The 16704-nt window shown below is 40.9% G+C and overlaps 2 protein-coding genes across 10 annotated transcripts in view; both read left to right on the top strand.

The window, feature by feature from the left end:
* Positions 1-1972, top strand: part of UBE4B (ubiquitination factor E4B) — a 39691-nt gene extending 37719 nt beyond the window's left edge. The window contains 2 exon segments of the mRNA XM_051637625.1: positions 80-226; positions 640-1972. Of these exon segments, the coding sequence (XP_051493585.1) occupies positions 80-226; positions 640-701 (209 nt within the window). The 3' untranslated portion in view covers positions 702-1972.
* Positions 1973-6625: 4653 nt separating this feature from the next.
* The window catches only part of KIF1B (kinesin family member 1B), a 90976-nt gene continuing 80897 nt past the window's right edge, over positions 6626-16704 (top strand). For all 9 annotated transcript variants that reach the window (XM_051637232.1, XM_051637238.1, XM_051637234.1 and 6 more), the window contains exons 1-2: positions 6626-6936; positions 12274-12460. In XM_051637232.1, the coding sequence (XP_051493192.1) occupies positions 12355-12460 (106 nt within the window). In that variant the 5' untranslated portion in view covers positions 6626-6936; positions 12274-12354. The remainder of the gene's footprint in view (positions 6937-12273; positions 12461-16704) is intronic.

Here is a 16704-nt window from a genome sequence, read left to right on the forward strand (position 1 = left end):
GATGATCTTTCAGGTCCCTTTCAACCCAAACCAGTCTGTGATTGTCTTCAATTTAATGAGGAGACACTTGTGCCCTCAGATCCCCTTATGGACACACTGATGACTGATCCTGTGAGGCTCCCATCCGGAACTATTATGGACAGGTCAATCATCCTGAGGCATCTCTTGAACTCCTCTACTGATCCTTTCAATCGTCAGACACTGACAGAAAATATGCTGGAACCAGGTATCTGTTTAAGAGGGAACTGTGGGCTGGGGAAAGCAATTTGTGTGCAGTTTGTTCCATATGTTTTCAGAAGATTGGGATGAGGCCTCAGTAGAGGTAACAGTTCTTTCCCTCAACTTGCACAGAAAAGTTCACTCCTTCTTGTTTGCCCTTTTTCTGGGAAGAAACCCCACAGTTTTGCCTTACTAATTACTGGGCTAAAGGATATTACTATGGTAGGTAAATGTGTAGTTAATTTACTGAAAGCTGTGCAGAAAATACATGGATAGAGCAGAAAACAGTAGTAGATATTCCTCATCAGGTTTCTAGAAAACAAATTGGTTGGCGCTGAGGAGCTTTCTTATAGTAGTACTGCTGAGTAATTCAACTGCTTAGTCAATCATCCTTTTTTTTTCTTTCCTTTACCCTCTTAGTGCCAGAACTTAAAGAGCAAATTCAAGCCTGGATGAGAGACAAGCAGAATGCCGACCACTGAAAATTCCCTTGCAGTGTTTGCCAACAGCAGTGGGAAGAGCAGGGCCTGGGCTGCTCTGGTGACAGTGGAGCAACTACACTTGGAAAGCTATTGATGGGATTCACAGGCCCACTGGCACCCCCCTGCAGTAGAGACCAGACGCATGTGGACGAGGAGGAAAGCGGCTTAATTCTTGTACATATATTTAAGTGATAATGATGGTCAATAACATGGAGGACAAGCTAGGAAGTTGCTTATGTTACAAAACTGTCCTTCAGTATGTCACATTTTGGAGTTTTTACAGCTGAATTATTTTAGCAAATATGAATGGATCAGGGCAGCATCCCTTATTTTTTACAGCCAGATATCCGTTAATTTGATTGTGGTTAGAACCTTGGACATTTTGCTGCTAAAGTAACTTTTTTCTTCTTTCCCTCCCTTCTTCCTCTTCTGTGTTTCAAACCTGCACTGCTCTTTTTTTTTTTTTTTTTTTGTAATGCAAAAAAGAAAATAATACCCATGTGAAAATCAGAATAATTCCCCTGCCCTCCAAAAGATCACATTCTGTGCAGTAACTGTGCCTGCAACGTGTTCCTCTTGGGATCGTCTTTTTATATTACACACGTTTGCATCTTTGGTTTTTAATTGGTGTTAGACATAAGGATAATTTCAAGAAAATCAAAGATTCCACCCCATGGATTTTAATTTTCATTCTTTGAAATGTCCCTTTTCTTTATGTTGCTCTAGATGCTCTGGTATTTTTGCAAAGCCTTGAGAGAGAGAAACATGTTGAAACAGCTGCCATGAATGAGATGCTTGGGAATACCAGGATTTCAGTGACTTTTAAAATAATAAAATCCATTCTTTTAATGCTGCAGATGCATTATGTGCTAAATGACAGTTCTGAGCCATTAGAGCTTGTCCACAGAGAGCAGGTCCTTTTATTCTTGGAGGCTGCAGTTTGGGGCAGGGGTCATTTGTTTGTTTTTTTTTTTATGTTGCGTTCCAATTTGTATCCATGGCTTGGCCTTACCAAAGCAGAAAGGGTGCAGGAAATGTAGAACTACATTTTTAAAAAAAAAAAAGAAGAAAAAAAAATATTCACAAACATTTTTTGTATTACTGCCCCCTGCGTATGATACTTGAATTTCCTTTTTAAAAAGGATTTGAAACCACAGTGTTTTAAAATTCAATCTGGAAAAAAAAAGGTTGGCTTTCTTTTTTTGTTTTCCGCTGTGTCTTCTGTTCAGTTCCTGACTCTCTTGAACTACAATAAATGATACACACTCGCACTATGTGTTTCCTCTGGTCTTTCTTTCCTTTAAAATGTGTCAGAGTATCACAAATGATTGGCTGGCAGGTTTGCTGGTTTAGGAGCTGGAGTTATCTTGGGAAATGAGGTGAAAAGTTTCTGGGCACACAGATCTCAGTAATACTTCCAACTAATGAGTGTTCCCACGTGAGTGGCTCTTGCACCTATTTTTAGCTACAGGACAGTTGGTGACAGGCTCTAGGGGGAGTTTTTGGTGAGGTTATATATAAGCCAGTGCTGACCTTTCAGATGTGCAAGTAATTCTAAATTAAATGTGAAGATTAGTGGGGTCTTTTTTGTTGGTGGTGTGTTTTGGCTTTTATTCCTCCTGCTAGTGTGAGTGTGTTTTGTTTTTTACCCTAAGGGTGGGAGGAAGATTCCAAAGTTTCGTGTCTGCATGGACTGTTGGAGCAGAGAAGCTTGTTTGTTAACTGGTTTCAGTTCCTTAACCTTCACTCCTTCCACAAATTCAAATCCTTCAGAAGTCACAGAACAAAGTGCTTTTATTTGGAGCTGTCATTTAGCATCCAAATCCATCATGGAATCTGAACGTGCTGTAGGGCTGTACACTGGGCTGTAACTTTAAAGGTGTGACTTTCAGTCAAGAGGTAATTATTTTTTAGATAAAGAAAAGCTCTTAAATGTTTCACTGTCACCTCTTCATTAAGGATAACAAAAACCTCCAGAAACATTCCAGAATGTATACTTTATTTGATGGGAGACAACTGTATATTTATTTTTACTGGAGAATGATTAAGCTGCTGCAGTTTCACATTAAGGATTTTTTCTGTGAGTTAACATCACGTGGCTTTTAGTTTCATTGACAGACTGTGAGTGTGTTGGAAAGATGAAGAAACGCTTTTTTCTAACTGTCTTCACCTACTGCAAATGAGACCCCAGCCCCTGCAGTGGAAACAATGAGCAGTCTTACAAAGTGAGAGGAGTACAAGCAGAAAGAATCCATCCCTAAATTTTAAAAAGCTGGTTGCTTAAGTGGATCCTGCACAGGGCTTGAGGTTTGCTGTTCTCCAATAGTTCCTGGTATCTCACATTTCAAGAGTTACAACTAATATCAAAGAAGGTTGGGAATATAAGTGTTTTACCAGAAAATCTGTATGGGACAACCTCTTTTTAATGCAAGTATAAAATTAAAATCCTATGTTAAAATTTATTGCAGTTTACTTACCTTGAAAGGCTTGTTTGAACAAATTCAGGAGGTTTCTCTTAACCTTGTCTGACAGGAGGAAATAGAAATATTTTACATTTGATATAGGATGTGTTAATCAAGACAATGCCCTCCAGAATCTGAATTTGTATTTATTCTGCCATTGTATCAGACTTTGACCTGAGGAATATAAATATCAAAGTGCATTCCTGAACTATTTGGGCTAATTATGGGAACCATTTAGCACTTGAAAATGTATCAATTAAGATAAACAAGACATAAAGGTTAACTTTAAGTGGCTAAACCAGTTTTTATCTGAGACCTAGTGCCAGGTATTTCAAAGGTGTGAATTTAGACAAACACTCTCCCAGGCTGAGCATTCAGACAGAATAATGAAATGTGTTATAATGTGAGCAACTGAAGACAGCAGTATAGTGTGTGGTCTTCTGGGTACAAAATTAAATCAAACCCTCTTTCAGTGGATAGCAGACATCTGAGTAACTGAAAAGGAAAGCTGAAGTTAGTATTGGATTGAGACTAAATCTCCCACAAAAGCATACCAGCTGTGTGACAGTTATTGGTTTTAATAGATTTAATACCACCTCCAGGCTTCTGTGATTTTCCCCTCTCCCTACCAACATGTCATTTACCTTTTTCAATTCAACTGTAACCTTATTACAATGCAGAGACTTCATACTGGAGAACACAAACTATCAGTTGATCAAATTACCTTTGACATTTACATGCATCTGCAGAATCTGAATAGCTCATCCCAGGGATGCCTAACTTACATCAATGTTTCAAAATGTGCTCTTCTTGGAAAATCTGAAATCGGAAGGTTGTGTTGCTGGTCTTTGCTTGCCCTCTAGTTATGTGGCTAGAGAAATTACGGGGCCAGTTCTGCTGTTACAGCAATACCATCCAGTACAATTGATTCTATTATATCACCATTTACCCTTGAGTAACAGCACAATTTACATCCCTGTCAACTCTTCCCTGCTGGCAACAAGGAGAGCCTAATGCTGTTAATAGCAGGATGACAATGCTGCTTTAGCCAGCAACAATCCCCAGGAGCAGTGCACTTCACTCTGCCTCTCTTCCTTGCTGTTATTCCTTAGCATCAACCTACCCCCTTCCCTGTATTTCAACAGGCTTCCCAATTTTAGGTAGCTTATCTCAGTGACTTGAGTAACCAACTCTGTACTAATAAATGCAGGAGATTTTACACAGTATTACTTGCTTTCATTTTTCTTTTATAATAATGCTCCAAAACCCTTTTCTTGTGCTGGGGACCTTCATTACGTGAATAGTTTCTTGAAAATAAATGTTTAAATTCTAGTTTTGGATGCACACATGCTTGTAGGGAATTGGATCTGTTCCTGCTGTTCCACTGGGATATTTGGTCTTGGTCAGAAACACATCAAAGGAGTAAGAAGGGCTCTTTTCATGTAAAGAGAACAGACATTTATTTTAAACATTGCAATAGAATTCCACTTCAGTGCATTTTTCAATGTTAATGCTACACTGCCCAAGGAGACCTGACTTTCAAAAATTATACTGAGAAGGCTAGTCTAGTGAAATTGAGATAAAATACTGAAGTTCTGTAATTTAAAAAGCACCACACCCAGCTAGACAAGGACTGCCTTAGTATCTGCCCAGCTTTCACCTCCATGCTTGGAGAGTTAAGGAGCAATTTTCTTCATGCTTATTTTTGCACAGAGTGACCTCCCAGGTGCTATACAGCATGTGTCATAGGCTCTTCACCCTCTCCTTTCTCCACGTGTAACTAGACTTTCTCTGAACATTTCCAGCAGTCTTTTCAAGACTCTAAAAAAGCAGCCAAATTACCATACTGGAACTGTTCCATATGAGGACTCTCCAAACTTAAGACATGAGCAGTGATGCAGGAACTGCTGCTCCTAAGAGACACTACACAAACTTTGCTGAAGTAAAATGAATCACATTGTCTATTCCCATGGAGCCCTAGAGCACACACCTTCTATTCTGACACTTGGCAGATAATTTCAAAACAGGTTTTTGTTTTTGGGCGTGTGTTGTTTTTTTGTCCTCAGAGAAATTACAGCTGACCTAATTTTTCATGGCCCTAGATAGAAGTTAGCACGGTTCCACCACACCAAACCACCACTAAAAGTATGTCACATCAACAGGAATTTTTCCAAAGTTCAAATGATGGTATTTTCTAGGACATATGAGTCACCTCTCTTTCCTTCCTTGGTTCTGTGTGTTTCCCTCCAAACCACTCCTCAGCCACTTATGTTTTTGCATTCACAGACATAACCACAGATGACATGCAGGCATGATGAGACTGGCAAGGGGAAAAAGCCACTTTTCACCAAACAGAAAGTAACCAATAACTTGTTCTCCAAAAAACCCTGAAACTGAGCACTAGAGACAGTGAAGATTAATGCAGTTAAACAGCCAGGGGGCTGTGGACAAAAATAAACCTGGTTCTGAGACTACAGATCCCAAATGTTCTTAACAGCTTAAACCAGTTGGGGTGTGCATGGAAAATCCATAACAAAGGTATTTCATGTAGTATTATTTTTTAGATATTTGTTAAGATGAAACACAAGCCTATTGTTAAAAGGAGAAATGATCAAGATGCTAACAGAAAGGAGGAACTTTGCAGCCGAGGTTATTACCAGAAAAACAAACGTTTGCTGTGAAAATACACACAGAAGTTTGAAGTGCAAGGGGTAGCACAGCACCTTCCGCCAAAACAACCACATAAAAATGTACCGTGGGATCTACAAAAAACGTCTTGGGCTGTTCAAAAACGTTTTGAAGGGGGGCGAAGGGAGAAATAATCCCTCCCTTCTGAGCCAGCGTCGCGCGGCCTTGCTCAGGGCTCCACGTCCTGCCGAGCCGCAGCCAAGGCGGCCCGGAACCGGCGAATTCGCCACTTCAGCCACCGCTGCTCGGCAGGCAGGCGCGCCTACCCGCCACGGGCCCCGCGAGTCCCGGGAAAGGGCTTTTCCAAGTCACACGCGCCCAAGTCCTCGCTCACGGCCGCGACGACGCTCCCGCCGCTCCCGGGCGCCCAGCGAATCCCGCCTCAGCGCCCGCGGACGCGCACAGCGCGGCGGGGCGGTGACGCGACCCTCCTGCCGCTCCTCATTGGTTGAACGGGAGGAGACGCGGGATCCGTCCCGAGCCCTGATTGGCTGGGGATGGAGAAGAACCGAGTCTCCGTGTCCCCGAGGCTCGGCGGAGGGGTTGACTCAGAGGGAGGCGTGGGCTCTCCATTGCGGACGGGCATCCCGAGCTGTGATTGGTGCGGAGCGCTGTCAGTCTGCGATTGGCACGGCGAGGGGCGGGCAGGCGCGGATTTTGCTCCTGGCGATTGGTGGGCTGAAGGGAGGAGGGAGCAGCGGCGCGCTGCCATTGGCTGGGCGGGCGCCCCGCCCCCTGCGGAGGCGGGCTGAAGGGCAGGGCCCCGCGGTCCTGTCAGTGCGGGCGCGGCGCCGCGGGGAGCGTCTCGCTGCGCTCCTGCTGCCCGGCGAGGCCTTTCTCTTCCCTCCCTCCCCCTTGCTCCCCTCCCTCTTTCCCTCCGCCCTTCCTGCTCCCTTCCTGGCGGCGGAGCGGGGGGTGTCTCCCAGCCTCCGTGGAGGCGGCGAAGCGTGATGGCGGCGTCCGGGCTCTTCTCTTCCCTCCGCCCCGCGCTGCGCTGTTTCGCCGGCCCCGCCGCCTTCCCCCGCTGCTGACAACGCCGGCCGCGCTCTGCCCGCGTCCTGCGGACACCCCCGCCCGTCCCCCAGGTGAGGGGCGGCTTGTGCGGAGGCGGCTCGGCCCGGCGGCCGCCGGCGGGGGCTCCCGGGGGAGCGGGCAGAGGAGCGGCCGGGGCCGGGGCCGGGGCCGGAACGCGGGGGGGGCGGCGGTTGCTGGTTTACGCAGCTGTTCGGTTGGACGAACGTTCAGGGGCGCGATGGGTGGGACGGGGCCTGGGAAGCGGGAGCGGGGGGGGCGGGATGTGGATTGTTGGCAGGACAGGGTGCCCCGGAGCTGTCAGGGCAGCGGCACAAGGGCGTGGGGCCCAGCTCGGCTTTTCCTCGCCTGCATCTGCGTGATGCACGGACTTCTCCCCTGGGACGGTTCCTTCCCCTTTCCCCCGGGCGCTCCGAGCTATGGCGGTGCAGCCGCTTCCCGTCCTTTTCCTCCTCTCAATCCCGTCCGCTCGCGGGGTCGCGAATATCGTCCGCCTTTCGCCGTCCTTTTTCTCCTTTCTAGCTCAGACGAAGGTGGCAGCGATAGCTGCTTGTGCAGGGAGGCAGGCGTTGTCCCTCAGCCAGCTGGACGATGCAAGAATGTGAAAGGATTGTGGTTTTCCCGGTGTGTTTTTTTGTGGACCTGTGGGTAGTGGATCTGCCTCTGGGTTCAGTACAGCACAATTACTGAGGCAGCCATGTTGGGATGATGATCTGACAATCCTCCCTGAGCTAAGTCAGGAGGCAGGCGTCAGGAGACAGGATGACAGGCCTGGTAGTTTTTTGGGGTCATTGGCAAAATATGAATATTAAACTGAGATTGGAGAGCTAGAATTCACCAGAAGCAGACGGTGAATTTGTGTCTGTTCTCTGAACGTAACATAAGTTCCCACCAAATTTTGAAGTACATGGCTGTCCACTTCCAGCTTCTTCTTAGATCAGCTCTTTTTTGTTATTACACAATCCAGTGTTGATAAATACCCATTTGGTTATATGATCAGATTTTAAGTGCATCACCAAGTTCTGCACCACTGTGTTCTCTGGCATCTTCGCTTAGTATAAAAATAGCAATTCTGAGTGTGTGAGTTCAGCTGATATGTCAGACTGTCATCACTACCTGATCCTTAGTGGAGGACCTAAAATTGGATTCACTGTGGTCCTCTTGTTCCTAAACCCCTGCTGCTCTGAACAGCTGTTTTGCTAACTTTCCATATACTAATCTTTATATTTGTTAATTTTTTCTTTAGAGCTATTGCACTGATTAAGTTACAAGCAATTTTTTTATTGAACAGTTAGCAAATTCTCTGATAAACCTATGCAAATATGACACAATGGCTGGCTATGTTAAATAAAAGTGATAGTTCATCATTTGTCATGTGTGTTGGGTTGTTTTTTGGTTTTTTTTTTGATTTTTAATAATTTGAATGTAGATACAGATTCTGAACGTGGTTTTTGTAACCACTTTTTACTTGTTGCAAACTTCTCTGAATATGCAGATAGTTGGAGTCTAAATCCGTACTCTGCTTGTAATTTTATTTCAAAAATAGCAATATGTTCTATATTTTGATACTGCATAAAACCTGCTTTGCCAGAATTTTCAAATGTATCCGAGGGTCCAAGTCTTAATGAACAATTTGTTTCTTTAAACATTTGTGTGAAAGTCCAAATCTAAAGTGGTTTGAGACCATAAAGGGTGATTGACCAAGACCAATGGGTTTGTCAGCTTGAATAACAGAAAATATACAAGATATTTAAGACAGTTTGTTTAATTACACACTCACTGTGTGATTTACAGAGTGAATATCTTTTAATAATAGTTGAAAATAAGTATAAAGTTAATAAGTAGGATTTGCTTTTGTGCTGATGGAGCTCACTAAATGACTCAAATATTACGCACCATATGGTTTAGAGTCAGTGGTGTTTGGTGTCAGGGATTCAAGCATGAAGTTCCCTTCTCTACTTGGTTCCTTATTGGACTAATACAGACTGAATGCTAAAAGATACACAAGTAGTAGACTTTTTTCCAAGGCATTAGGAGAATGATTCATTCTAGCATAGATGAAAACCTTCTAAGCCTTAAACGAGCATTGTTAAAAAAAAAAAAAAAGCTGCCTTTTCTAAAGATTGTTCTTCTAAATCTGTATCAAAGGCTGTATTGCACATTTTGTTTTGCTCTGTTGCAAGTTATGTCTCCTATTACCACTCTGTAGACAATATTATGTTATCACAGCAAGTGATACTACTGGGAAATGTGAACCCTGGAAAACCAGTTGCAATTTTGTTATCTGTGATGCTATGTGACTTGGTCTCATTTTGCCTTATTTTATCATTTTGGATGATGAGGGCAATACTACCTTTAGAAAATGTTACAGCCAGTTAAAGTTGCTGATCAGTGAAAAAACAAACCAAAACAACACCTCAATAACTTACATTTATGGGAAGCTTGGAATAATATATCTGTTTTGCTTAATTTTCTTATTAAGGAAAATTAAGTCTTGCATATGAGGCAGTGTTCAAAACATCTGAAATCCATGTGCAAGTACAAGTAGGCATTTTGCTTACTTCAGCTGTGAAAAGTAGAAGAGCTGAGAATGAATGAGATTTAAAATTAACACTGCATTTAATTTTCTATGAGAACAAAAGTTAGGGTTGGGAGAAGCTGGTAATTGCAGAAGTCTAGCAGTTAAATTTTTGTGCTGTTGTAAGTTATTTTCTGACCTGTTTGGTCAGAATTTCTTTGCAGCTGTGCTTCAAACAAGGCTGTCATTTAGCTAGTGCATATGGAGGCTCTGGCGTTGTGCTTCTCATGCTTTGTTATTGGGAATATGGTGTCCAGAGGTACTCAAGATTTTTTATTTTTTATTTTTAAGTAAAAAAATGATTCTTTCTCACTCCATCTTGTGCTTGACAGTTTCCTAGAAATACTAGTTGAAGAAATAAATGTGGTAGTCTGAGGAGTATTTCTATGGAAACATCAGAAAAAGTATCTTTGTATGTTGGACTCTTTAGGAGGAAGGGAAAATAAGCCTCCTACCTTTCATAAATAGCATAGGAACACACAGGTTGTGTTTTTGTTTTATTTTTTAAAAAATCCTCTTATTAATGACTTTACCTCTATACATTGGTCCTTGTGGGCAGCTGACAAAATTGGTTTTTGCATTAATATGGATAGATGGGGAAAAGAAGGATGAGAACCACTAAACCAATGTCAATAGAGTTGCTCTGATGTACTGCACCCTATGAAAATTCCACCTACTTGTCCTGCAATCTGACAAAGTAAACTGTGTCACTAGGTGATAATAACAGAGATTTTGCACTTGATGGATTTATTACATTGTGTTTCAGAATACTTAGTGGCCAGGTACATAAACATTCCTGTTTTCTAGCAGCAATTTTCAGCATCAGTTGAATAATGCTACTGGGATGTATGAGGATTAGTTTTGTCTCTTAGGTTTCATGTGAGGGCAAGGGTCGTGTTCAGAAGGGAGAGCAAAAACCTCTGGGGTTACATACTCAGGAAGAAGGTTTATAATGAAGTTACATGTTTGATACACTTTGTTATACAAAAAAGCAGGCACCTCTGAGCAAGAGTGAGCAGAGCAGCTCACTGCACAACCCAGAAATCTGTGAAACTTTGAAGACCATGCAGAATAATTCCCGTTACTTCTTTGCTCCATTTTATGGGTACATTTTTCATGTAACTTCTTAAAATTCTGTGCTAACCTAAAGTTGACTGTGTGGCTGTCTCATGAATCATTCTTGTACCAGTTTGTTGTGCCAATGACATTGAAATTCAGTTGGTTTGTTTCTAAAGACTCTCTTAGTAGTCTGGTGAGATACCTCAGGTACCTGCTTAAATAAAGGATGATTTAAATTGCTTCTTTTACTTGGTGAAGTAATTTAATTTCTGCCTTCACCATGTGATGGCATTAATGAAGTAATGCAGTTTTATTAAAAACTTCTTATACAGTGTGAAGATGTGTCATAACTTGAGTTAAGCATGTATTAAGTATTTTTACCTGCCATACAACTAACTCACTTTAAAGTTGAAATGCTTCTTCTTTAGTTCTGCTAGTAAGGTGTGTTTAGAACCCTGAAATGAGCATCTCCCTGGATATGTGGTGTATAGATAGCCATAGAGAAGGTGCCAGCATTTCTGGGCTTTGCATGGTGACTTGTGCAGGGTAGATTTCTGCCTATGTTAACTCAGATTCAAGATCGAAATTGCTGCTCTGAGTCAGATCAAAGGTTCACCTCGCCCTGGGTGCTGTCTTCAGCAGTGGCCACAGCCAGTATTTCAAATACAAGGATAAATCAATTGTGTAATCTTGTTTTCCCACTATAGTCTTCCAGGGTCTGAGAGTCTGTGCCGTGGAGGCTTTCCTAGCCAGGGGAGGTAGCTTTTTACTAGACTTGGATGCCTTTTTCTTTAAATCTTACTGCTTTTTTGAGTCTGTTTAACTGTGGTGCTGACAGGATCCTATGGCAAGAAGTTAAACTGCTTGACTGTAGACTGACTGAAAAACTTATCTTCCAATATAAAATGTTGGTTGAGGACAACAGAATTGAATAAATCTTTATTAACCTACATTTCAGTACTGTCTGGGATGTGCTTTAAAGTTTGGATTGTAGGTATCCTGGAGAGTTTTCCTGCCAACTGAAGTGCTTCATCATTTGGATGTGGTAGGATTTGAACAAGTATTTTGATAATGAAGATTAATTTATGGATGAAGATTTGTTGAAGATAGTAATATTTACCCTGAAGGCAGTAATTTTTTATTCTTCTTCCTGAGAGTAGTGTGTCCTTCAATCACTAAATACACAGTTAGCTAATGAGTTTTTATTTCAAGAGGACTTTCCTGCAAAGGGTTCTTTAAGATTGTTGGGTACACCCTTTCCTCTGAAAAAGTGTGTGTTGAAAGTCAGTGTGATATGACCCATGAGACTTGTGTTAGTTTTAATATTGCTGATGCGTTGTGGCTGCCAGGGCTGACAGCTAGAGAGCTGGGGTATGTAGTGTATGGTAGATGGCTCATGTTGAAATATAAGGAGCTGTATCTCTGCTTCTAAAATTATCTTTGCTGGGCTAGGCCTGACACATGTTGCAACTAGATCTTCATTTTGGTATTGGTGTCCATACTTTCTGGGAAGAAAACCAAGTAATGAAAACAAATCTGTTTTTTGTACTCTTCAAAGGAACTGTTTCAAGTGACAGAAACTTTTGACTAGGGAGACAATGTACAGGTGTATTTCCAGGTCTCTTTGAAGTGACAAGTTGGGGAAGGGGGTGATTGGAGGGCAGAAGTTAGCTAACAAGTTTGAACCCTCCAGATTTTATCAACATCTTCAATGCAATAGCTGTAAATAACTAAATTATATTTTTCTCTTTAGAAAACACCAACAGGAAGGATAAATTGAAGCACTCCTGACCCTTTCACTTTCAATTTCTTGACTGCACTACAAGCAACCAGAATGTCGGGGGCTTCAGTGAAAGTGGCTGTTCGGGTCCGGCCCTTCAATTCCCGAGAAACCAGCAAAGAATCCAAATGTATCATCCAGATGCAAGGCAATTCAACAAGTAAGTTTATTTTAATCTCATAAGGGAATCTTTCTCTCTCCTCTGCCTTCATGCTCAATCCTCTTATTTAAACCGAGGCCTGTGTACATTAAATCATATAGAATTGCCCTTCATCTCTTCTGAAGCTGTCATTACAAACTAGGTTGTCTCTGAATTGAACTAGAAAGTATAAATCACTAATATATTGATTTTGATGCAGTTGTTTATAGTGATTGCTAGTGTTGAGCTGAGAATTCTACAGAAAAATTAGAATACCAAAGTGAAATCCTTTTGGGTATCTTCAGTGTGTGGGAGTATCATGTGGATTGACACACAGGGATACCTTGCAGACAACCATGTGATGATTGTTGTGGTGTAATGCCTGCTTGGGTCTGGTGCTCTAGTTCTGGGTGTGCTTGTTCTGCTGTCTGTGCCTTTGTTTAGGAGCATAATTTGAGAAAGCTGAGGGGGAAAAGGATGCTAAGTTTTATGCTTTCTGTGTCTAAATGATGACAAATAACAGACTACATAAAATAATCTTATTCTAACCACTTTGAAGTGTTAGGGTTTTTAAATATTGTGGGTCCAGTTTAGGACTCTTCCATGGGAAACTGAACATGGGTACATAATTTATTGATTGGATTATAATTTTTTTTACATGCTTTTTAAGCTCAAGGAAGTATTAATGCCATTTACTGCAGTGTCATTGGCCATGTGCAGACTAATAGACCTAGAAAGTCTCTTCTCATGGTAGTTTTTCATTGTTAGCTAATCAAGTCATCTTGTCTGTAGCTGTAGGAAGAAGAAACACTTCAGAGTAACTTTGCTTTCTGATTACTTGAGTACTTACTCATGCTGGTCAATACAAAGGAGGTTGCATACTCCCTTTTTTTTTCAGCTGAGATTATACTTTAGCCTGCTTCTGCAATGGAGTTTAGATCCTTGTTGAGGTCACTTAAATTATATAACGTTTATGGTTTCATTGAAAGAGGGGCATCACACAGAATAGAGCTTGATTTTCAGTGCAGTGTATTTCTTACCTTCAGACCTTATGTGGAATATTGCCCATAGAAACATTTTTTGGGGTTGGATTTCAAAACAACGTTTAGAAGTCATCTCATGTAGAAACAGCTTTCAAAAGGAGAAAAATACTTCCCGATTTATCTAGTTAGAAATTTCTTTACAGCTCTTGCTGTATTTTGTGCTCTAGAAATGCTCTGATCTGTAGCTTTCTATTTGAGTCTGATGGCTCTGATACAAGATGGGTGATAGGACAGATGGTCAGGTTTAAGTCATCAGAGGCCATTACAGGATGTGGGAAAGGACTCATTGCTTGCAGTAGTTACATGTTCTTAAAATCTGTGGACTATTTTTTCCCCTGTATTTCCCTCTTAGAGGAGAGATACAGAAGAAAGCAATAGACAGAGGAGTAATTTTACTCGTTGAACTGAAGAGGTTTATGCAATATATGATAAAGGCACTGTTTGGTGGGAAAAAAAAATGAGCAGAAATGTTTTATTCAAAGAATCTTCTTAATGAAGTTGCCTGATGCATGTAACTTTAATGTGAAATTCTTGTGCTGTGTTTTTAGGCTACGTGGTAGATGAGAGGGCACAAGTACTGTTGCTGTTTCTGCCAAGGATTTTTTTCTTTTTCATGTTCCCTCATTCTTTGCAGCCCCGGTTCCATTACTGAACTCATTATGAACGTCTTAACTTGTTGGCTAAAAGCTGACTACTGAAAGTGGTGTTGCTGTCCCTGACTCTCATATCTGATAGAGCAATTTCAAAATAAAGGGAATTCAGTAGGAATTCTAGCCTATGGACTTAGTTCTTCATACCTTCAAATGTGTCAGTGAAATGGTCAAGGCTTAGATATCTTGCCTCTGAGAAGGTTATTTTTTCTCTTGTGTGCTGATCAAGTTGACAGGGCACAAATCTGAGAGGCTGATATGTTGGGTAGTGACTATTTTGAGACTTCAAGCCAGTTAAAGTTCCCTTATCTTGGAATTAAAGACTAATGGACTATTGTGATGAACAGGATTGATGAGGCAGTGAAGTCTGATCACTAAGAAGGGATTGTGACTGTTACTTGGACTTGAATTCTTTATACATCAATTGACCAAGCTGTTCTGTGAATCCTTTTTGGGTTCTGAGTTTATAAACTTTGCCCAAGTCTGAGTTTTGTAAACATATTAGCTGATAGAAGCAGAGAATACATGGCAGTGAAACTGAGGCAAAGTGCTTAGAGTTATTTTAGGAAAGCAGTCTCGAGTTAATTAAATGTATCACATGTGTATGTTTTAATGGCTGTAAAAGTGTTTTCTGACATCCATAATGAAGTATAATCTTGAAGCTGGAATGCCACCAGGGGTGTTGCCTGTTGCTCTGCTCTTGTTAGTCAGTTTTTGTGTGAGTGTGGCTGTTAAGGGCTGCTGGGAGTGCCCAGCCTTCAGAGCAGGCTTGCCAGCAAAACAGAGTCCTCCTGGGTTAGATAGCTTATTCTCAATTTTGTTACACAGTTTCACTTTGTTAAAGCAAAGTTTGTTGTGAAGTTGAGTCTACAGAATGAAGTAATTATCCTATCTGGTGCTTATATCATTTATTTGGATAAGAGTAAGGCCTTTAATCAAGATCCGTAGTAGATCTCTGTCTTTATAATTTCTCAGTGTTTAAAAAATGACAGTGTAGCTGAATACAGTTCTATATATGTTATAATATCAGAAAAAGAGTTCTTACAAAGGTCTTTAACCCACAATGTTAAGACCACTTACAATGAGTTTTTGGGACTTAGGTTTTTCAGCCAGAAGGATGCAAAATACAGGAATTTTGAAATTGGTAGTTTAAACATATTGTTTGTGTCTTACCTTGGTTTGGTATACTAAGGTGATGAGTATGATTTTTTTTCTCCCTTTGTATTTGCAAATATATTGATCTGCACTAACACAGTATCTTGCACTTAAAGAATTGTCAGTTATTATGTTTTTAAAATATGTGCTGTGAAAATGAAATTCTGCAGTCCAGCTGAAGTCACATGTGCTGACTGCATCAAGGGGCTGGTATTTTGGCAAGAAGGCCTGTGCTGCTCAGATCATATCTAATTGCAGATGGTATCCACTTGAATGGTACTGCCAGAAGTTCTGCTTTAAAATTTCCTTTCAACTACTGGATATGTAGCTTATCTTGCTCTAGGTCAGACTCACAGGCATTTGAAATGAATAATTCAAGAATAGATCATGATTGTCAACATATGTCAATTGAGTATGTTTTGTTTATGATTCCTGCTTTCTTACTTCTTTTGTTCAGAATGATTTACAGTAATACACCTTACCCACAATGTGTTAATTATTTCTTGCCTGTCCACTTCATTAATTACTGTTTTTGTGGGGAGTGGGAAAAAGATTCTTCTGTGTGATATCTAGGTTGAAAGCTGAGCTATGGATCTGAGTATTTTGTGTGTCAGTAGTTCTTGTGCTCATTCTTGTATCAGGTTTTGAAACGTAACAAATATAAACACTGTTGGCAGTTGCTGACTTGGATTATTGAAATGAAAAGGTGGACTGTTCTGTGCCTGAAGACTTCCCCAGTGTTGTGTTTTTTCTGGTGTGTGTGTGTTTGTTGTTTTTGTGGAAGTGATTTGATAATCCTCTCTGTAAATAAAAAAATGCATAAATAAAAACAAATTAAAATGAAGCAGAGGTTCAAGCTAGTACTCTGAGTCAGCATTTAAATACTCATCACTAGCATAGAGTCCAGATAGTTTATTCTTTTAAAAAATGAGATAAGTATGTAGAAAACTGAACTAATGAAACAGGGAGACAAGGAAGTATCCTACATGGAATACATTGTCTGCAATTGATTTTACATTGATTGTGCCCTAGATGAATGAAGATAGGTCTTAGCATCTTATGGGTACCAGTGACAGTGTAAAACAAAGTTTTCAAAACTAGTTTGTCTGAAATTATTGTATATTTTGGTTTGTTAAAAATGACACTAATGTAGAAATGCACCTGCGTGGTCTAGGTTGTCTTGAAAGATATGAGTGGAACTAAATCCTCAAGTTAGGACTAAAGATCACCTATTTGGATTTAAACTGAGTAATAGTTTCTGTGGCTTGGTAATGGTGGAAGGTTCTTTTGTGGACTGCTTAAAAGTATTTGATGTTTAATGCAAATAGGCACAGTGGAGCAGTCCCAGCTGTGGATAACAATAGTCACAGCTGCTGCTGTAGACATATGGCAATTAGGTTCTCAAGCAGGCATTCCT

Source organism: Apus apus, chromosome 20 (genome assembly GCF_020740795.1).
Source record: "Apus apus isolate bApuApu2 chromosome 20, bApuApu2.pri.cur, whole genome shotgun sequence".
NCBI classification, from domain to species: domain Eukaryota; kingdom Metazoa; phylum Chordata; class Aves; order Apodiformes; family Apodidae; genus Apus; species Apus apus.